This window comes from Squalius cephalus (assembly GCF_949319135.1).
Source record: "Squalius cephalus genome assembly, chromosome: 12".
Taxonomy (NCBI): domain Eukaryota; kingdom Metazoa; phylum Chordata; class Actinopteri; order Cypriniformes; family Leuciscidae; genus Squalius; species Squalius cephalus.
In genome coordinates this window covers 1249080-1265548 of record NC_137133.1, presented here as the reverse complement: position 1 = coordinate 1265548, position 16469 = coordinate 1249080, and the positions used below count along the sequence as shown (strand labels likewise).

At 42.3% G+C, this 16469-nt stretch overlaps 1 protein-coding gene across 2 annotated transcripts in view; it reads left to right on the top strand.

The window, feature by feature from the left end:
- l3mbtl3 (L3MBTL histone methyl-lysine binding protein 3) overlaps positions 1-14920 on the top strand; it is a gene marked incomplete at its 5' end in the record, with an annotated part of 92515 nt that extends 77595 nt beyond the window's left edge. For both annotated transcript variants that reach the window (XM_079887536.1, XM_079887535.1), the window contains 3 exons: positions 7347-7501; positions 7635-7697; positions 13241-14920. In XM_079887536.1, the coding sequence (XP_079743662.1) occupies positions 7347-7501; positions 7635-7697; positions 13241-13384 (362 nt within the window). In that variant the 3' untranslated portion in view covers positions 13385-14920. The remainder of the gene's footprint in view (positions 1-7346; positions 7502-7634; positions 7698-13240) is intronic.
- Positions 14921-16469: the final 1549 nt, after the last annotated feature.

The window sequence follows — 16469 nt, the reverse complement described above, 5'->3', positions numbered from 1 at the left end:
AAAATCGAATCGAAATCAAGTTCTTTTGGAGTTTGTTTTGGGAGTTCGATAAAGCAACTTTCTGGAAAAGTTCGCTCTGGCTGGTAAACACCTTCGACCTCCCATTGGTCTGTGGCGATGATGATGTAATAGGTGGGCGTGGCTCTGAGGCCCCGCCCTCTTTGAGGTGTAAATCTCTGGTTCATTTCTTCTGTTCAGACGCGAGTAAAAACACACTGGAGAACCGCTTTATAGTAGAAACTGAAGCTGTAATTCTAACTGAAAGCGACACTGACACTGTTTTTCATGTTTAATACAGTAAAACTGTAGCAGCAATCTATAGTATAAAGTGCTGTAGAAATAAACATGACGTGACTGGAGTGCTGAATCACAGAGCTGGTGCAAACACTGATCAGATGCTTTCTGAACTGCTGTTTTCTCACCGCTGGCATTTGTATCGTGTGTTTATTTAGTTATTGAGAGGAAAGTGCACATATTTACATAAACTAGCTCTCAGCAGCGTGGACGCCAGCGGGATGTTCGCTAACAGTACGTCACTGAAAAGGAAAACCTATTTTTACCCCAAAGCGAAGAATAAAAAAGCAAATAACTTTGCCGTGAGTATATCAGGCCTTTAGGCTCATCCTGGATCATTTGCAGAGGTTCAGTTGAAGAGCAGTGATCCAGTCTAGAGATGACGAGAGCCATGACTCTCCCTGATGGTGAATAATGCAAACCTGCATGAGCGGCTGGCAGGGCCTGGGGGGTGTTCGGCCGGGGATGTGACTCTAGGTTCCTCTAGAGGATGAAGCCGGACTCAAAGCAGCAGAGAGCCGTTGTGATGGGAGGATCTGGTGATTAATGGTGTCGTGAGCGGCTGACGGACACACAGACGGTTTGGAGGCAGCTCTTGCAGGCCACAGGGATTGTTTGTATGGTTAGAGTGGGTTGTAAGGCAGTGGAGTTGCCTGAGTCTGCTTGAGTGTGGTGGGATAGTGCCAGTGAGGACAGATGTGTTGATGATGAATGTGATTACGGACCAAAAACCTTTAGGCCCAATCCCAATTATACCCCTTCACTTTCCCCTACCCGTCTGTTTTGCGCGTTCACGTGAAGAGGTAGGGTTGTCTCGATTCTCTTTTGGTTGGAGGGGTAGGGATAGGAGGAAGGGCCAGATACCCCTTCAAGTTCTGTTTATTTATAGAGCACATTTACTACCGGCTGTCAACCGACCAAAGTGCTGTACAATAATTACAACCAGATACACAATGAAACAATCAATGATCACTTGTAATCAATAAATACAAAAATCCAATTACATATTAAAAGCTGAATCAAACAGATGAGTTTTCAGAGCAGATTTAAACTCGGATTGGATTCAAACATAGGTCTGTACCTCCAACGTGTTTATACAACACCACAGAATACAAGTCCTCGGACGTTTTACATGTACAGCTTCTAACGTTACGTTAAAATTGCAACTAAACGTCTTTGCAGCCATCATACATACCATAAACTGATCCACCAGCAAACTTGGGCGTCAAAGATATCGTCGTCTCCGAACTTCACAAGACAAATGCAAAAAAAATAGCTGAAACCCACGCAACTGCGATGACTGCGGCTGAAGACGGCATCTTGGAAGTTTGTGATTAACATCAGCGCATCTCTTAGCGACGACGTATAATGACGTGTAACGGTGGTAGTGGTGTCCCATTTCTTAGGGGAATATTTTCACCCCTACGCCTTGCCACTCTGTTTCAAGGGTCAAGGGTAAGAGGTAGGCGAAGGGTTAGGGCTAGACGAAGGGGTATAAAATAGAATTGGGATTGGGCCTTAGATTTGTGCATCTGGGCATATGCTTAAATACGGTAAATCCAGCCAGAAGTTAAGTGGAACTGTGGGAGTTTCTGAGGAAATGGGTCAGTCCCACTATGCAGTGCATTTCCCCATCACACATGCCATAATATATTGGATAAAATGTTAAATTGACAATTTTTGCAGATTTTCTTTTAGCACAGAATCACAATTAAAAGAGCATAGGGGTGAATTTAAAGGGATAGTTCACCCAAAAAAAACTGTCCTTATTTACTCACCATCATGTGCTTCCACAACAGCTGGACTCAAAAGAAGATATTTATTCAGTCAATATTGTTTTAATTGATTGTTGAACTGCGGTAATACTGTTGTGAGACATGAGACTTTAATTAAAAAAAAAAACACTAAACTGTTTATAAAAGTCAGTAATATTATCGATGTAACTGCACTGATACTATCAAATGAGAGCAAATTTGAACTGCATTCAACTGAATAACACTAACTTTGCAACATCAACACTGTTATTCAAATTAACTTAATCAACACTAAACTGAATTGATGTGAATAATTACACTATTTTCTTCTGTAGAGCTGCTTTACAGCTCAATTAAATGTGTTGTTTTTTTATTGATGAACTTTGCACCATTAACACTGTTATTTTCCAGTTAATTACTGTGAAGCAGCTTTGAAACAATCTCTATTGTATAAAGCGCTGTAGAAATAATTGTGACTTTTGCACTGGCATCCCATAATGCATTCAGATTCTAATGCCTCAATAATTATATGAAACAAACACACTGCAGAGACATAATCTGATATATGCACTCTCGTCGCCACTTCATTTGTCTTTTTGAGTTTCTAGTGCAAGTTCCTGTCATTTGTAACTTTTTCACTGGAGTACATTAGAGGATGATTTAGGAGAGTTTCATCAGGGTTTAATAGACTGTGAGAACAAACATACTCTATTGCCACTTAGATATCTAGATGTACTCTGCCGCATGGTTTTTATGAATTCCCTTGAGGAAGTGTTTTTATGACTGCTAATGACTTGGATAGGGCCATTATCAGAGACATTTATGTGTTTATATAACAGACGTCAGATGGTTCCCACTGGCTATGTGCTCTGGTAATGAATGTCTGAAACTGAGCATCCATAGCCTCATAACTGTGCAGTGATTATCCAGTACTGACTGCACTCATTCACCTTAGTGTCATCACTAGAGCGCTACTCACACTGAAGTACGAGCATGTTTTTTTCTTGAGAAGTTGTGAAGGTCTGAATATAAGTGTGCTTTCACACTCAGGGCCCTATTTTAACGATCTGAAACGCAAGTATCAAACGCGAAGCGCAAGTAACTTTGTGGGCGGGTCTCGCCCTAAATGTAAATGTGTTGGTCTGAAGCAGCTTCATTACTCATAGGTGTGGTTTGGGCGTAACGTGAAATAAACCAATCAGAGCGTCATCTCACATTCCCTTTAAGAGCAGGCGCGCTTGTTCCATGGCGGATTGCTATTATAACGGCGGATTTGCCAGGAGCGGTTCACAGCCGAGGAGACCAACGTTCTCGTCAGGGCCGTAAAACACAGAGAAGTGACATTGGGGATGGAGAAACACACCCAGATTAGCTTCGGGTAAACAGGCGTATGATAATTTGGGTAAATGTGTAAGCTAGATTTATGCCTATTTTTCCACATCTTCATGGACACAACAATGATTTCCCTCGTGTGATAATATTTTTCCTTGTAATAATGTATGGTTTTCTAAAAATGAAAACTGCTGCGTCTGTGTGTAGATGAGAGAAGTAAAGTGTGTGTGCGTTGTGCACACGCTACATTGATTATGGCCAAGAATGCGCCCTTAAAATAGCATCTGAATAACATGTGCAACGCGCCACTGACTTTAGACGAGGTTTCTCCTGGTCAGTGGCGGAATTGTTTTCTGAAACTGCAAAATAGCACCAGGGAAAGTTTGCACCGGAACACGCCTCCTCTTTTCGCTGAACCGCCCCCGGGAGCGCAAGTTCATTCCCTAATTTACCGACGTGCGTCTGTGGAGGGAAAAGTCCGCTGTGCGCGGGTGCAAAATAGGAATGAAACATGCGTCGGTGTACAAAGTCAGTTGCGCTGGGTGCAAGATAGGGCCCTTAATCTGAAAAACGTGGTTCTGTTTTTGTGCCAGAACCACGGTACATTTGCATCATCAAAGCGACAGCTGTTGCTACTGAAGAGCCCCTTTCACACAGAGATTATGGAAAATACACGGATAATGTGTCCCGGGATTTGTCCCGGGATCGTTTGATTTTGGTTCATTCACACTGCCATTGATTTTCCGGAATCTGCGAGTACGTTCACACACATCCCGTAAAGACACGCGACGTCAGGATGTGACGTGTAACGTACGCGTCGAAAACATGTACACTAACGCATCGCGTACAGTTCCACAAAGCTGGCGAACGATCTCAGCTTCAGCGCGGATAGTAATGAGCTCCTGGTCTCTGCTTCATTCCAGTTTTTTTTTTCGTTCGTTCTTTGTTGATGACGAACACAAACTTCTTCTAAGAACAACAGAGTCGCACGATAACTGTCATTGCGATGGCACGTGCGTCATCACTACAACACACCCTTTACGGCATTGGTCCTGGCTTTTGTTCACACAGGGTGCGTTCCGAGACTGATCCCGATGATCCCAATGTTACTAGGTCCCCATCCTGGCGTCGATCCCGGGACGTGTTTGCATTCACACAGAAGGCACTCTAGCAATTTTACAGCAATTTCCCGGGATCAACGCGCTGTGTGAAAGGGGCTCAGGTGACACAGGAGGAAGCAGCGTAAAAGTAAAAAGTCACGTTTGTTCTACTTCTAATGACAGAAGTGAGAGGAAGAGGATCAGGCGTGACTTTTTACTGCGCCGAGTCGAAGTACTCCCAAAAGTGCTATTCCGCCCTACATTATAGTTATCCTTTTTTAACCCGCTTAGAAAAGCGGCACGTTTTATTTTGTGTCACCATACTTGGTCGTATAACTACTCGTGTAACTGTTTTTAAATAGGGAAAACGTTGATGTGTTTGGTCACTTCTAAATTCATTGCTGTTAGATACCACTGAATATACTGGGCTAAGCTAAGTGCTATCAAAGTGTCACCGCACGCTAGAGCGATTGAGTGCACGCACTGAGATGAGAGAGGTATGTATCAACTCGTCTTAGTTAAGGGAATAACATAGTTTAATATGAAAAAACGGTGAAGTATCCCTTTAACAACCTCCATACCTGTGTAAACAACACAGAGATACTGCTTTACCAGCCCTTGGCTAATTTATCGTAGATCACAACTTCTTATTCAATAAAAGTGCAGACTGACCTTTAAAGGTGCAGTATGTAAGAATGACAACTAGTGGTTGAAATAGGTACTGCAGTCAAATTCAAAACATAGGACATCGTCGTTTCTCCTGCCTCCTGCTCCTCAGACTGGACGGCCACGCAACAGGAACGAGCGCAATGGACAATGAAAATTGGTAAATTGGCAACATGCAGTATCGCACAGACCAAAACAATAATGAACATTCCAGCCTGGAAATGCACATTTCAAAATAAAATAACTGGCTGCAGAAGTGTTTTTCAGAGAAACGAGTATGTGAACTTAGCATGTTTCCTCAATATATGCAAACACATTATGGTGTTTTTATGCTTTAGTAGAGTGAAAAAGCTACATACAGCACCTTTAAGTGCAGAGAGATGAAATCTTCCTGTATTGACGTTATCTTGAGATAAGCACGCTTTCTTAAAACGTTCTGGGCTGTGTTTCCCGAAAGCATTGTGAGCTAAGTTGATTGTAGATAACATGGTCTCCATGATCATCTTGGGCTCATGATGCTTTTAGGGAACGCAGCGCAGTTCCTTTTTGTTCCAACTTTAAAGAAGGACTCTGTCAGAGTGAATTAGCCATGAAACGGCAGCGGTGTTGTGTCAGTGTTTGGCCTCCAGCACGGAGCATGACGGCTCATGAGTGCTGTGCATGCCGCACTGAAGTGGACCAGCTGATGAATTTACATGGCTTTTGGCGCCGCAAGAAGGCTACTTTATTCGTAAGGCGGTTCCGAACAAATGAAAAAATAGCAACACCCACAAGGTGAAGTGCACAAACGAGGAAAGTAATTTTGTCATTTATGAACAAGATTTACTTTTACTGTCAAATTTCAAAGCACACAATTTGCCGTAACAAACATCTCTCAGATTTAAACAGTTTAATTAGTGTTACTGCAGCCAATTAGACCTGCCACTGTCTATGATGTCATCAATAATAATAAAACGGCAATAATGCTGAGAAAAAGAGAAAAGTCACTCTTGCTTGTCTGTCATGTATAGAGTGGTATTAGACGCAGGATTCACACATGGATACTTTTAACGCTTTCCCCGCCATTGACAGAATTTTCCAGCAATCCGTGTTTCCACTGTTATACGGTAGGGGGCGCTATTACACATCTTCTGAAAGACAAAATACAAAATTATTCCTAAGTTTCCCCCTTTTGACTGGATGGTAATGAAACTCAAAGACGTGTTGGTGTTCAGTTTCATCTAATTGCTTTGATAGCATGGGATTTCTTGGATTCGGAATATATTTCAATATGGTATTACTGTAGAAATGGTGCAAATTTCTCTTATTCATGTTTGTGTTGTGTTAGGTTTTAACTTAATGTAAACGTGTGCAATTTGGCCTGTAGGGTCATTGGGTTTTGGTGATGTTTGTGTCTAAGTGAGAAAATAATTCATGTCAATTGAAAGATGTCGGCATTGAATGCATTTTGTGTCAAAGCAATGATCCTCAGTTTACCTCACATAGACTGATGCTGTGATCACTGAGTGAAGAGAGTAGGAAAAGAGTCTCAAGTATTGAGAAATGTGTCCTAGTGATTGTAAAAAAAAACACTAATTAATATATTTTACTGTACATTTAATTGTGGACTCTCATTTTTGCCTATTTGAGTCAAAGCTGTAATAATGTAACTATAGCAGAGCTGTGTGTCCTCTTGCCCTCATGAAAATGGATTATGGATTATGGATGGACATTGATGATCATTAAATGGATTTAACGCATTGTCTTTCTCAGGTTACCAAGGTTACAGTCGTAACTGAGATGTTTTCTTCCGGGAACGAACATATCACAATATTCCTAATTTTTAATCATTTGTGCCCAAGCTATACGCAGAATAAAGGGGCGGGGCCTGGTTGAGTTAGTTAGTAGTGTGTTAAACTGGCGGTTATGGAAAGGGGCGGGACATTTCCCAAACACACTCGAAGCGCTCGACCAATCACAACACACTGCTCCAGCCGACCAATCAGAGCACAGTGTGCTTTTCAGGAGGAGGGGCTTCATAGAGACAGGAAGTAAACAGAGCGTTACTGACAGACTGGGAAGAGAGGAGCCGCAACAATGGAGAATATGAGGAGAATAATCAACATTCAAGCAGGAGAACCTGTTCTAGTAGAGCCTGAACACTACATCAAGACTTGAGAAAGTCTTTAATAACTCCCCTCTCTCTTTCTCTCTCTCTTAGAGTTGACTCTGCAGCAGGCTTTGCACCAGTCTGTATTCATGCCATGTTCCAGCCCGTCTCCCAGCATGCCTCACTGCTGGGATCAGCACAGCAAGCTGCTTCCGACAGTGGCGGGCATCACGGCCGGGAAAGTGGCAGCGTGGAGCGTGGACGAGGTATCTCCAGATCACACCTGTTACGCTTTGTTGAGTTAATGCTGTGTTATTTTAGGTCAGCTGATTTGTTTTGAACCCAGCTGTTGTAAACTGCAGTGCCGTTCCTCCTCTAATCCTCATTGTTATTCTGCAGGTGATTGAGTTTATCCAAGGTCTTCCAGGCTGCAAAGAACAAGTGCGCACCTTCAGAGAGGAGGTAAATTATTCCCTTTAATCACGAGCAGAGTTAGAATGACTGAATCCTCAGAGAAGTGCTGAACTAGTCCTTCATCGTAAGGAGGAACTGGAGCATTTAAGGAACAGAATCTCATGGTGCTTAAGGAAGAGGTGCATGATGGGATATGTGAGAAGATCTCATTGAAATCATTTTTAGGCATGTCAAGTCATCCCACGTCACTGCATCTTCCTGTTTACCACTAACAAGAGTGTGTTAAACAGGCCGGAGGGCTAGAGCTTTAAATAATCCTGCTCTCTCTCTGTCTATCTGCTCTTCCTCCTCTCTCTCTCTCTCTCTCTCTCTCTGTCTATCTGCTCTTCCTCCTCTCTCTCTCTCCAATTCAATTCAATTCAAATGAGCTTTATTGGCATGACTGTGTAAAATAGCACAATATTGCCAAAGCAATAGACATATACAAACATATACGTACATGTTGATACATAAAAGTGAACAATAATAATAATAATAAAAAAAAAAAATACATTTCAATATTATGCATAAATATATCACAATGAAAAAAAAAAAAAAAAAAGTCCAGAGAGCAGTTTAAGGGAAGAGGGTTCAGCCCTTGTCCCTCATATGATGGCAGGAAGACACATACTGCGCTGCCAGGAGAACACACTCTTCTTTCTCTCCCAGAATATAAGACAGTTTGTCTATGAGGCTCGCTTGTTGGAACTGGGGTAAAATCTGAGCTATTAGTGTGAAATAAGAGTCTCTGATGTGTTTATACTTGCTGCACTGGGTGAGGAAGTGTAGCTCGTCCTCTACGACTCCATCAGTGCAGTGTGAACACAGTCTGAGCTCTCTCACACACACACACACACACACACTCGTCCTCTACGCCTCCATCAGTGCAGTGTGAACACAGTCTGAGCTCTCTCACACACACACACACACACACACACACACACACACACACACACACACACACACAGTGCAGTGTGAACACAGTCTGAGCTCTCTGGCTCTCCAGCTCGGCTTGTGCCGGCCCGTCTCCACACACAGACTGTGGTCACTAATGCGATACCTCGTCAGGAGCTTTCTCTGACCATAGTTACTGATATCGCTCAGGTATGGGGCCAATTTATAATCAGACTTTATTTTGTGGAAGTATTTTAATTTATTTACTTGTGTGACCTTTATCTGCCAGTCTTGTATGTATTCTTCTTTGGTTATGTTCCCTATTTCTTTTACTTTTGCGTGTCTGAACTGAATTGTTGGATTAAGTTGGTGTTTTTCCACTAAATGTGTCATGGGGTCGCTCTCGGGGTGTCCTGCCCTGTGTCTGAGAGCGCAGTGATGGTAACTCTCTGTCTGCGCGTCTGATAGATGGAACCAGAACTTTGCGGCTCTCTTCTGGATCTCAGATAGGAGAGGGAATCTGCCTAATTCTGCCCGGCAACCCAGACTCGGAGCGTTTCTGTGAGTTCCCAGGATGTTCTTGCAGAACTCAAGGTGGAAAGTTTCAACAGGGGTTTTGTCCCAGGAATCGTAATTTAGTTTAAATCTCTCCTCTATCTGCTCTTCCTCCTCTCTCTCTCTCTCTGTCTATCTGCTCTTCCTCCTCTCTCTCTCTCTCTGTCTATCTGCTCTTCCTCCTCTCTCTCTCTCTCTCTGTCTATCTGCTCTTCCTCCTCTCTCTCTCTCTCTGTCTATCTGCTCTTCCTCCTCTCTCTCTCTCTCTGTCTATCTGCTCTTCCTCCTCTCTCTCTCTCTCTGTCTATCTGCTCTTCCTCCTCTCTCTCTCTCTCTCTGTCTATCTGCTCTTCCTCCTCTCTCTCTCTCTCCTCTATCTGCTCTTCCTCCTCTCTCTCTCTCTCTGTCTATCTGCTCTTCCTCCTCTCTCTCTCTCTCTCTGTCTATCTGCTCTTCCTCCTCTCTCTCTCTCTCTGTCTATCTGCTCTTCCTCCTCTCTCTCTCTCTCTCTGTCTATCTGCTCTTCCTCCTCTCTCTCTCTCTCTGTCTATCTGCTCTTCCTCCTCTGTCTCTCTCTCTCTCTCTCTCTGTCTATCTGCTCTTCCTCCTCTCTCTCTCTCTCTGTCTATCTGCTCTTCCTCCTCTCTCTCTCTCTCTGTCTATCTGCTCTATCTGCTCTTCCTCCTCTCTCTCTGTCTATCTGCTCTTCCTCATCTCTCTCTCTCTCTCTCTCTCTCTCTCTGTCTATCTGCTCTTCCTCCTCTCTCTCTCTCTCTGTCTATCTGCTCTTCCTCCTCTCTCTCTCTCTCTGTCTATCTGCTCTTCCTCCTCTCTCTCTCTCTCTCTCTGTCTATCTGCTCTTCCTCCTCTCTCTCTCTCTCTGTCTATCTGCTCTTCCTCCTCTGTCTCTCTCTCTCTCTCTCTGTCTATCTGCTCTTCCTCCTCTCTCTCTCTCTCTGTCTATCTGCTCTTCCTCCTCTCTCTCTCTCTCTGTCTATCTGCTCTATCTGCTCTTCCTCCTCTCTCTCTGTCTATCTGCTCTTCCTCATCTCTCTCTCTCTCTCTCTCTCTCTCTCTGTCTATCTGCTCTTCCTCCTCTCTCTCTCTCTCTCTGTCTATCTGCTCTTCCTCCTCTCTCTCTCTCTCTCTCTCTGTCTATCTGCTCTTCCTCCCCTCTCTCTCTCTCAAATTCAAATTCAAATTCAAAATGAGCTTTATTAGCATGACTGTGTAACACAATGTTGCCAAAGCATCAACATATTATATATAAATAATAAAACAAATAAAACATATATGTATAGATCATGTCATATGTAGCATAGTAAATATAAATAAATAGATAAATAAACACAATTTATCCTAATAAATGAATAAATACAGTGGGTCTCTCTAGAGAATTAGCTGACTCTGGCGTTGTGAATAGCTATCTCTCTCTCTGTCTATCTGCTCTTCCTCCTCTCTCTCTCTCTCTGTCTATCTGCTCTTCCTCCTCTCTCTCTCTCTCTCTGTCTATCTGCTCTTCCTCCTCTCTCTCTCTCTCTGTCTATCTGCTCTTCCTCCTCTCTCTCTCTCTCTGTCTATCTGCTCTTCCTCCTCTCTCTCTCTCCTCTATCTGCTCTTCCTCCTCTCTCTCTCTCTGTCTATCTGCTCTTCCTCCTCTCTCTCTCTCTCTGTCTATCTGCTCTTCCTCCTCTCTCTCTCTCTCTCTGTCTATCTGCTCTTCCTCCTCTCTCTCTCTCTCTCTGTCTATCTGCTCTTCCTCCTCTCTCTCTCTCTCTGTCTATCTGCTCTTCCTCCTCTCTCTCTCTCTCTCTGTCTATCTGCTCTTCCTCCTCTCTCTCTCTCTCTGTCTATCTGCTCTTCCTCCTCTCTCTCTCTCTCTGTCTATCTGCTCTTCCTCCTCTCTCTCTCTCCTCTATCTGCTCTTCCTCCTCTCTCTCTCTCTGTCTATCTGCTCTTCCTCCTCTCTCTCTCTCTCTCTCCTCTATCTGCTCTTCCTCCTCTCTCTCTGTCTATCTGCTCTTCCTCCTCTCTCTCTCTCTCTCCTCTATCTGCTCTTCCTCCTCTCTCTCTCTCTCTCTCTCTCTCTCTCTCTCTCTCTCTCTCTCTCTGCTCTTCCTCCTCTCTCTCTCTCCTCCTGTTCTCTCTCTGTATATCTGCTCTTCCTCCTCTCTCTCTGTCTATCTGCTCTTCCTCCTCTCTCTCTCTCTCTCTTTCCTCCTCTCTCTCTCTCTCTCTCCTCTATCTGCTCTTCCTCCTATCTCTCAATTCAATTCAATTCAATTCAGAAAGCTTTATTGGCATGACAAAAAAGTACATTTTGTATTGCCAAAGCATCACAACAACATAGAAAATGATTTAGAACATTTAGTACACAAAATTATAATAATAGTTAAATTAAATAAAAAAGAGAGTATTATATATATTATCTTGGCTAATTATTGCAAAAATAATAATACAGATAACATAAAGCAATAATAATAGTGTAAACAAAGATTAATAAATAAAATAAAAAGGATTATATTGCAGAGATCATGTATATAAAAAACAAAAATAAACAAACACTGAACTTGAACATTATATATGTGTGTAGGTGTGATGGGATGGGTTAGGCTGTGTGTGTGTGATGGGGTGTGTTAGGCTGTGTGTGTGTGTGTGTGTGTGTGTGTGTGTGTGTGATGGGGTGTGTTAGGTTGTGAGTGAGTGTGTGTTTATTGGGTGTCTGCTGCTCTGCTCGTCCCTCAGGATGTGGAGGGACGAGCATCTCTCTCTCTCTCTCTCTCTCTCTCTGCTCTTCCTCCTCTCTCTCTCTCCTCCTGTTCTCTCTCTGTATATCTGCTCTTCCTCCTCTCTCTCTGTCTATCTGCTCTTCCTCCTCTCTCTCTGTCTATCTGCTCTTCCTCCTCTCTCTCTGTCTATCTGCTCTTCCTCCTCTCTCTCTGTCTATCTGCTCTTCCTCCTCTCTCTCTGTCTATCTGCTCTTCCTCCTCTCTCTCTGTCTATCTGCTCTTCCTCCTCTCTCTCTCCTCCTGTTCTCTTCTGTATATCTGCTCTTCCTCCTCTCTCTCTGCTCTTCCTCCTCTCTCTCTGTCTATCTGCTCTTCCTCCTCTCTCTCTGTCTATCTGCTCTTCCTCCTCTCTCTCTGTCTATCTGCTCTTCCTCCTCTCTCTCTCCTCCTGTTCTCTTCTGTGTCTTTATCTTTTGTTTTATAATTTGATTTACTATGTGCAAATGGGAACTGCATGAATGAGTGCTGACGGACATTGGGGTCCAAAAGTCTCAGATCACTGGTGAAAATTATTGTACTTCTTTTTCTCTTTTATATTATAAAACCAATTATTGTGTTCCACTAATTTGACAGGTCAAGTGTTTCTGCAAGAGTGCTAATATATATTAAAACAGCAGTGCCTCTCTTTTTTTTTTTTTTTTTTTTTTAAACTAGGTAAGTATCTATTGCATCTAAAATGGAAGTTAACATAAATCACTTCTTGTTTATTGAACTGTTGGATTAAATCAGTGTCACACTCTTAATATCCCGCAGCCAGTCCACTCCATGCACACAACTGTCACGCTCAATCAATCACTGTAAATCGTGCGATTGATTGTCTAAATTCACTTGTAGCATTTAAAGTGATTGATTTTAGTTTTTAGTGGTTTAATTTTAATTTATTTAGACAAATTGATTCTTTCAGTATCGTCCATTAATCCGTTATCATCAGCCGTAATATGAAAATAATTATCGACTTATCGAATTTTAATATTGGTGCATTCTTAGTTATAAATGATCTGATCTAAATATGAAGAGAAAATAATCAATTGAGATGAAGCACCTTTCATTTGTGCAGTATATGATCATACATATCCACATCAACACATTATTATTTCATATATAGCACATTTTCCATTGAATTGCCAGCATAAATAACTACATGGTGATGAATAATCACCACATGTCACACATAAACAGACATGAGATCAGCAGTCAGTAGTTTATGACACGAACCTTCATCTTCAGCACTGACAGCTGTGTGTGTGTGTGTGTGTGTGTGTGTGTGTGTGTGTGTGTGTGTTTATCAGCTGATTTATTGTTGTTTGGTTTCAGCAAATTGACGGCGAGGCCTTCCTGCTACTGACTCAGGTGGACCTGGTGAAGATCCTCAGCATTAAACTAGGACCTGCGCTGAAGATTTACAACTCCATCCTGATGTTTAAAACCACTGAGAACTCGGCCTGCAACGAACTCTGACCCGCCCGGACCGCAGAGCCGAGAGCGTCCATTACCGCTTCAGTCAAAGGGCTCGTCGTGAAGATTCATACAGTATATACATGACACTATTGCACATGCTGAACAAGATTTAGATCATGCCAGAATGAGCAGGTTGAGCACATATAATGACATTCATAATTCATTTAGACAGACACTTCTCTGCACCATCCTTTATAAACGTGTATATGTATGCAGTTATTAAGTCACATGACGGTTTCATGTCGTGCCCTCTCATTACGGGGTGGGTGAGAATGTATATTTCGTTCGCTGAGGGGTTATCGGAGCGCCTTTCTGAACTCAGGTGCTAAACGAATGCAGGTACATGCACTGAAGAGCCGCACAATTTCTGTTTCCAGGTAGAGTTTCTCTCACAACTCATTCTTCTCTTCTTTAATTCATAGCTGTTGATCATTTAAGTGTTTGCAGAGGGATATCTGTGCCCTTTGCACTTCATTTATCCTGAAAATGCTTCCATTCAAATCATTCTCTGTCATGTTCAGATTATCTGAACACTAACTTTAGAGAGCTAGTCAAAATTAATGAACTCAAAAGAGCAAGTGTGAGGTTAGAAATTAAGACGTTTTGCGAAATCCCTCATCAACACCAGTTCTGCATGAAGGATTGGTGTGTTTGAATATCAGTGCAACAGATAAACACCAGTCCTCTTTGATTTTCTTGTTTCCAGTGTGCTGTGATGTCATATTAATGCATCATAAACCGTCCTTCTCTTCTTCATCACGACTGCGGTCATTAGTCATGGATTGCAGTGTGTAAAGTATAAAGGCCCATGTATTTTTCCATGTTCTCTCTTTTTTTGTTTTGATACGGTGGATGTATAAATGGAGAACGAAGGGTTAAAGCTACACTCGAGGCACAAATAAACATTGTGAGAGCCATATTTGGTATTTTGTAATAGAATGTGCACAGTATATAATTTTCCTTTAATATACAGACATGAGTATTAATTTTGCTTCTGTTGCTGAGGCATGCAGCGTTAAATACAGGAAACTTCACATTTATTCACGTTTAATATTTTGACTATTTAAAATGAAGTGATGGAATGTGGACACGTTTGTTAACAAATCTAAACAATTGTATAGTGTTGAAATGCTGGTTTTACTCAGCTGTATGATTTTTCATATATTCAAAACTCATTTATCATGTACATTTTTTTTGTCACGGGAGCTTGTGATGAACAGTTGGTTTGGGGATTTAAGATGAAGTATAAAAACGTGTAAATAAGGAATGGTTTAGTGTGGATGTGCAGCACTGGTGTGTGGACTACTAAACTTCACTGTAATTCATTTGCAAATAAACTTGATGATCCAAACGTCTGTGTCAACACAATGGTCTTTTTAATGTTTGCATAATTTAGATTAAAATGTGGTGTCTATTTTGCTGCTGGTTTTCAAGGATTTGATTTCATTAGGATACTATACTGCAGTATTCCTCAACCACTGATTGATTGATTGATTGATTGACCACTTGCTGAATAAAACATGGAACATGATCCATACACATCATGGGCCCTATTTTAACGATCTGAAACGCAAGTATCAAACGCGAAACACAAGTAACTTTGTGGGCGGATCTCGGGCGCTGTTGCTGTTATACCGGCGGGATAAATGACTCTTGCGCCCGACGCAAATCTAAAATGTGTTGGTCTGAAGTCGCTTCATTACTCATAGGTGTGGTTTGGGCGTAACGTGAAATAAACCAATCAGAGCGTCATCTCACATTCCCTTTAAGAGCAGGCGCGCTTGTTCCATGGCGGATTGCTATTATAACGGCGGATTTGCCAGGAGCGGTTCACAGCCGAGGAGACCGACGTTCTCGTCAGGGCCGTAAAACACAGAGAAGTGACATTGGGGATGGAGAAACACACCCAGATTAGCTTCGGTTAAACAGGCGTATGATAATTTGGGTAAATGTGTAAGCTAGATTTATGCCTATTTTCACATCTTCATGGACACAACAATGATTTCCCTCGTGTGATAATATTTTTCCTTGTAATAATGTATGGTTTTCTAAAAATGAAAACTGCTGCGTCTGTGTGTAGATGAGATAAGCAAAGTGTGTGTGCGTTGTGCTCACGCTACATTATGGCCAAGCATGCGCCCTTAAAATAGTCCCTGAATAACATGCGCAACGCGCCACTGACTTTAGACGAGGTTTCTCCTGGTCAGTGGTGGAATTGTTTTCTGAAACTGCAAAATAGCACCAGGGAACGTTTGCGCCGGAACACGCCTCCTCTTTTCGCTGAACCGCCCCCGGGAGCGCAAGTTCATTCCCTAGTTTACCGACGTGCGTCTGTGGAGGGAAAAGTCCGCTGTGCACGGGTGCAAAATAGGAATGATACATGCGTCGGTGAACAAAGTCAGTTGCGCTGGGTGCAAGATAGGGCCCTATGTGATTAATGACTCTTGAAATGATCTCCAAAAACATTGGTACTGGCAGAATAGATAACCCTGAGAGAACATGCATTGTGATCTCTCTGAACTCGATCTAAACCAGGTTGGATTTGTTTGTTTTCTTGAGCATTAAACATACTCTGAAACTCAGAGTTTGTTCAGCTAGCTTCTGCAACTGCCCACAGACAAAAGCTGCAAGGAAATATCTGCGAACAAAATGTGACAGCTGGAGCCACTTAAACATGGGCCCATATCGAAGAGAGAAAGACCTCATTTTTTGATGCAAAATGGCATTCAGTGCAACATTGCAAGGACCTAGTAGCTACTACTTGCATCACACAGTTATGTCTACACTTACCAAAGGCTGATTTTGTTGATCTCTGGAGATGTTAACAAAAGTGTTGGAACTTGATGTGCTCAGCAACGACATTCTCCAGGGATTGATCTATGAACAGACACTGGGCAAGTCTGAACGTGTGTCTGGTGTTGGAAGGAAGCTTTATATATTTGTCTTGTGTACGTTCCTTTCTTTAAACTCATTAATCTATGAATGAACACATTTCACCCAGATTCTTGTCACACTTCCCCCGTTATCTACAAACTCAAAGATAATTCCTGCTCTTGTAATCTCACAATCTTAGTTTTAAGGGAAA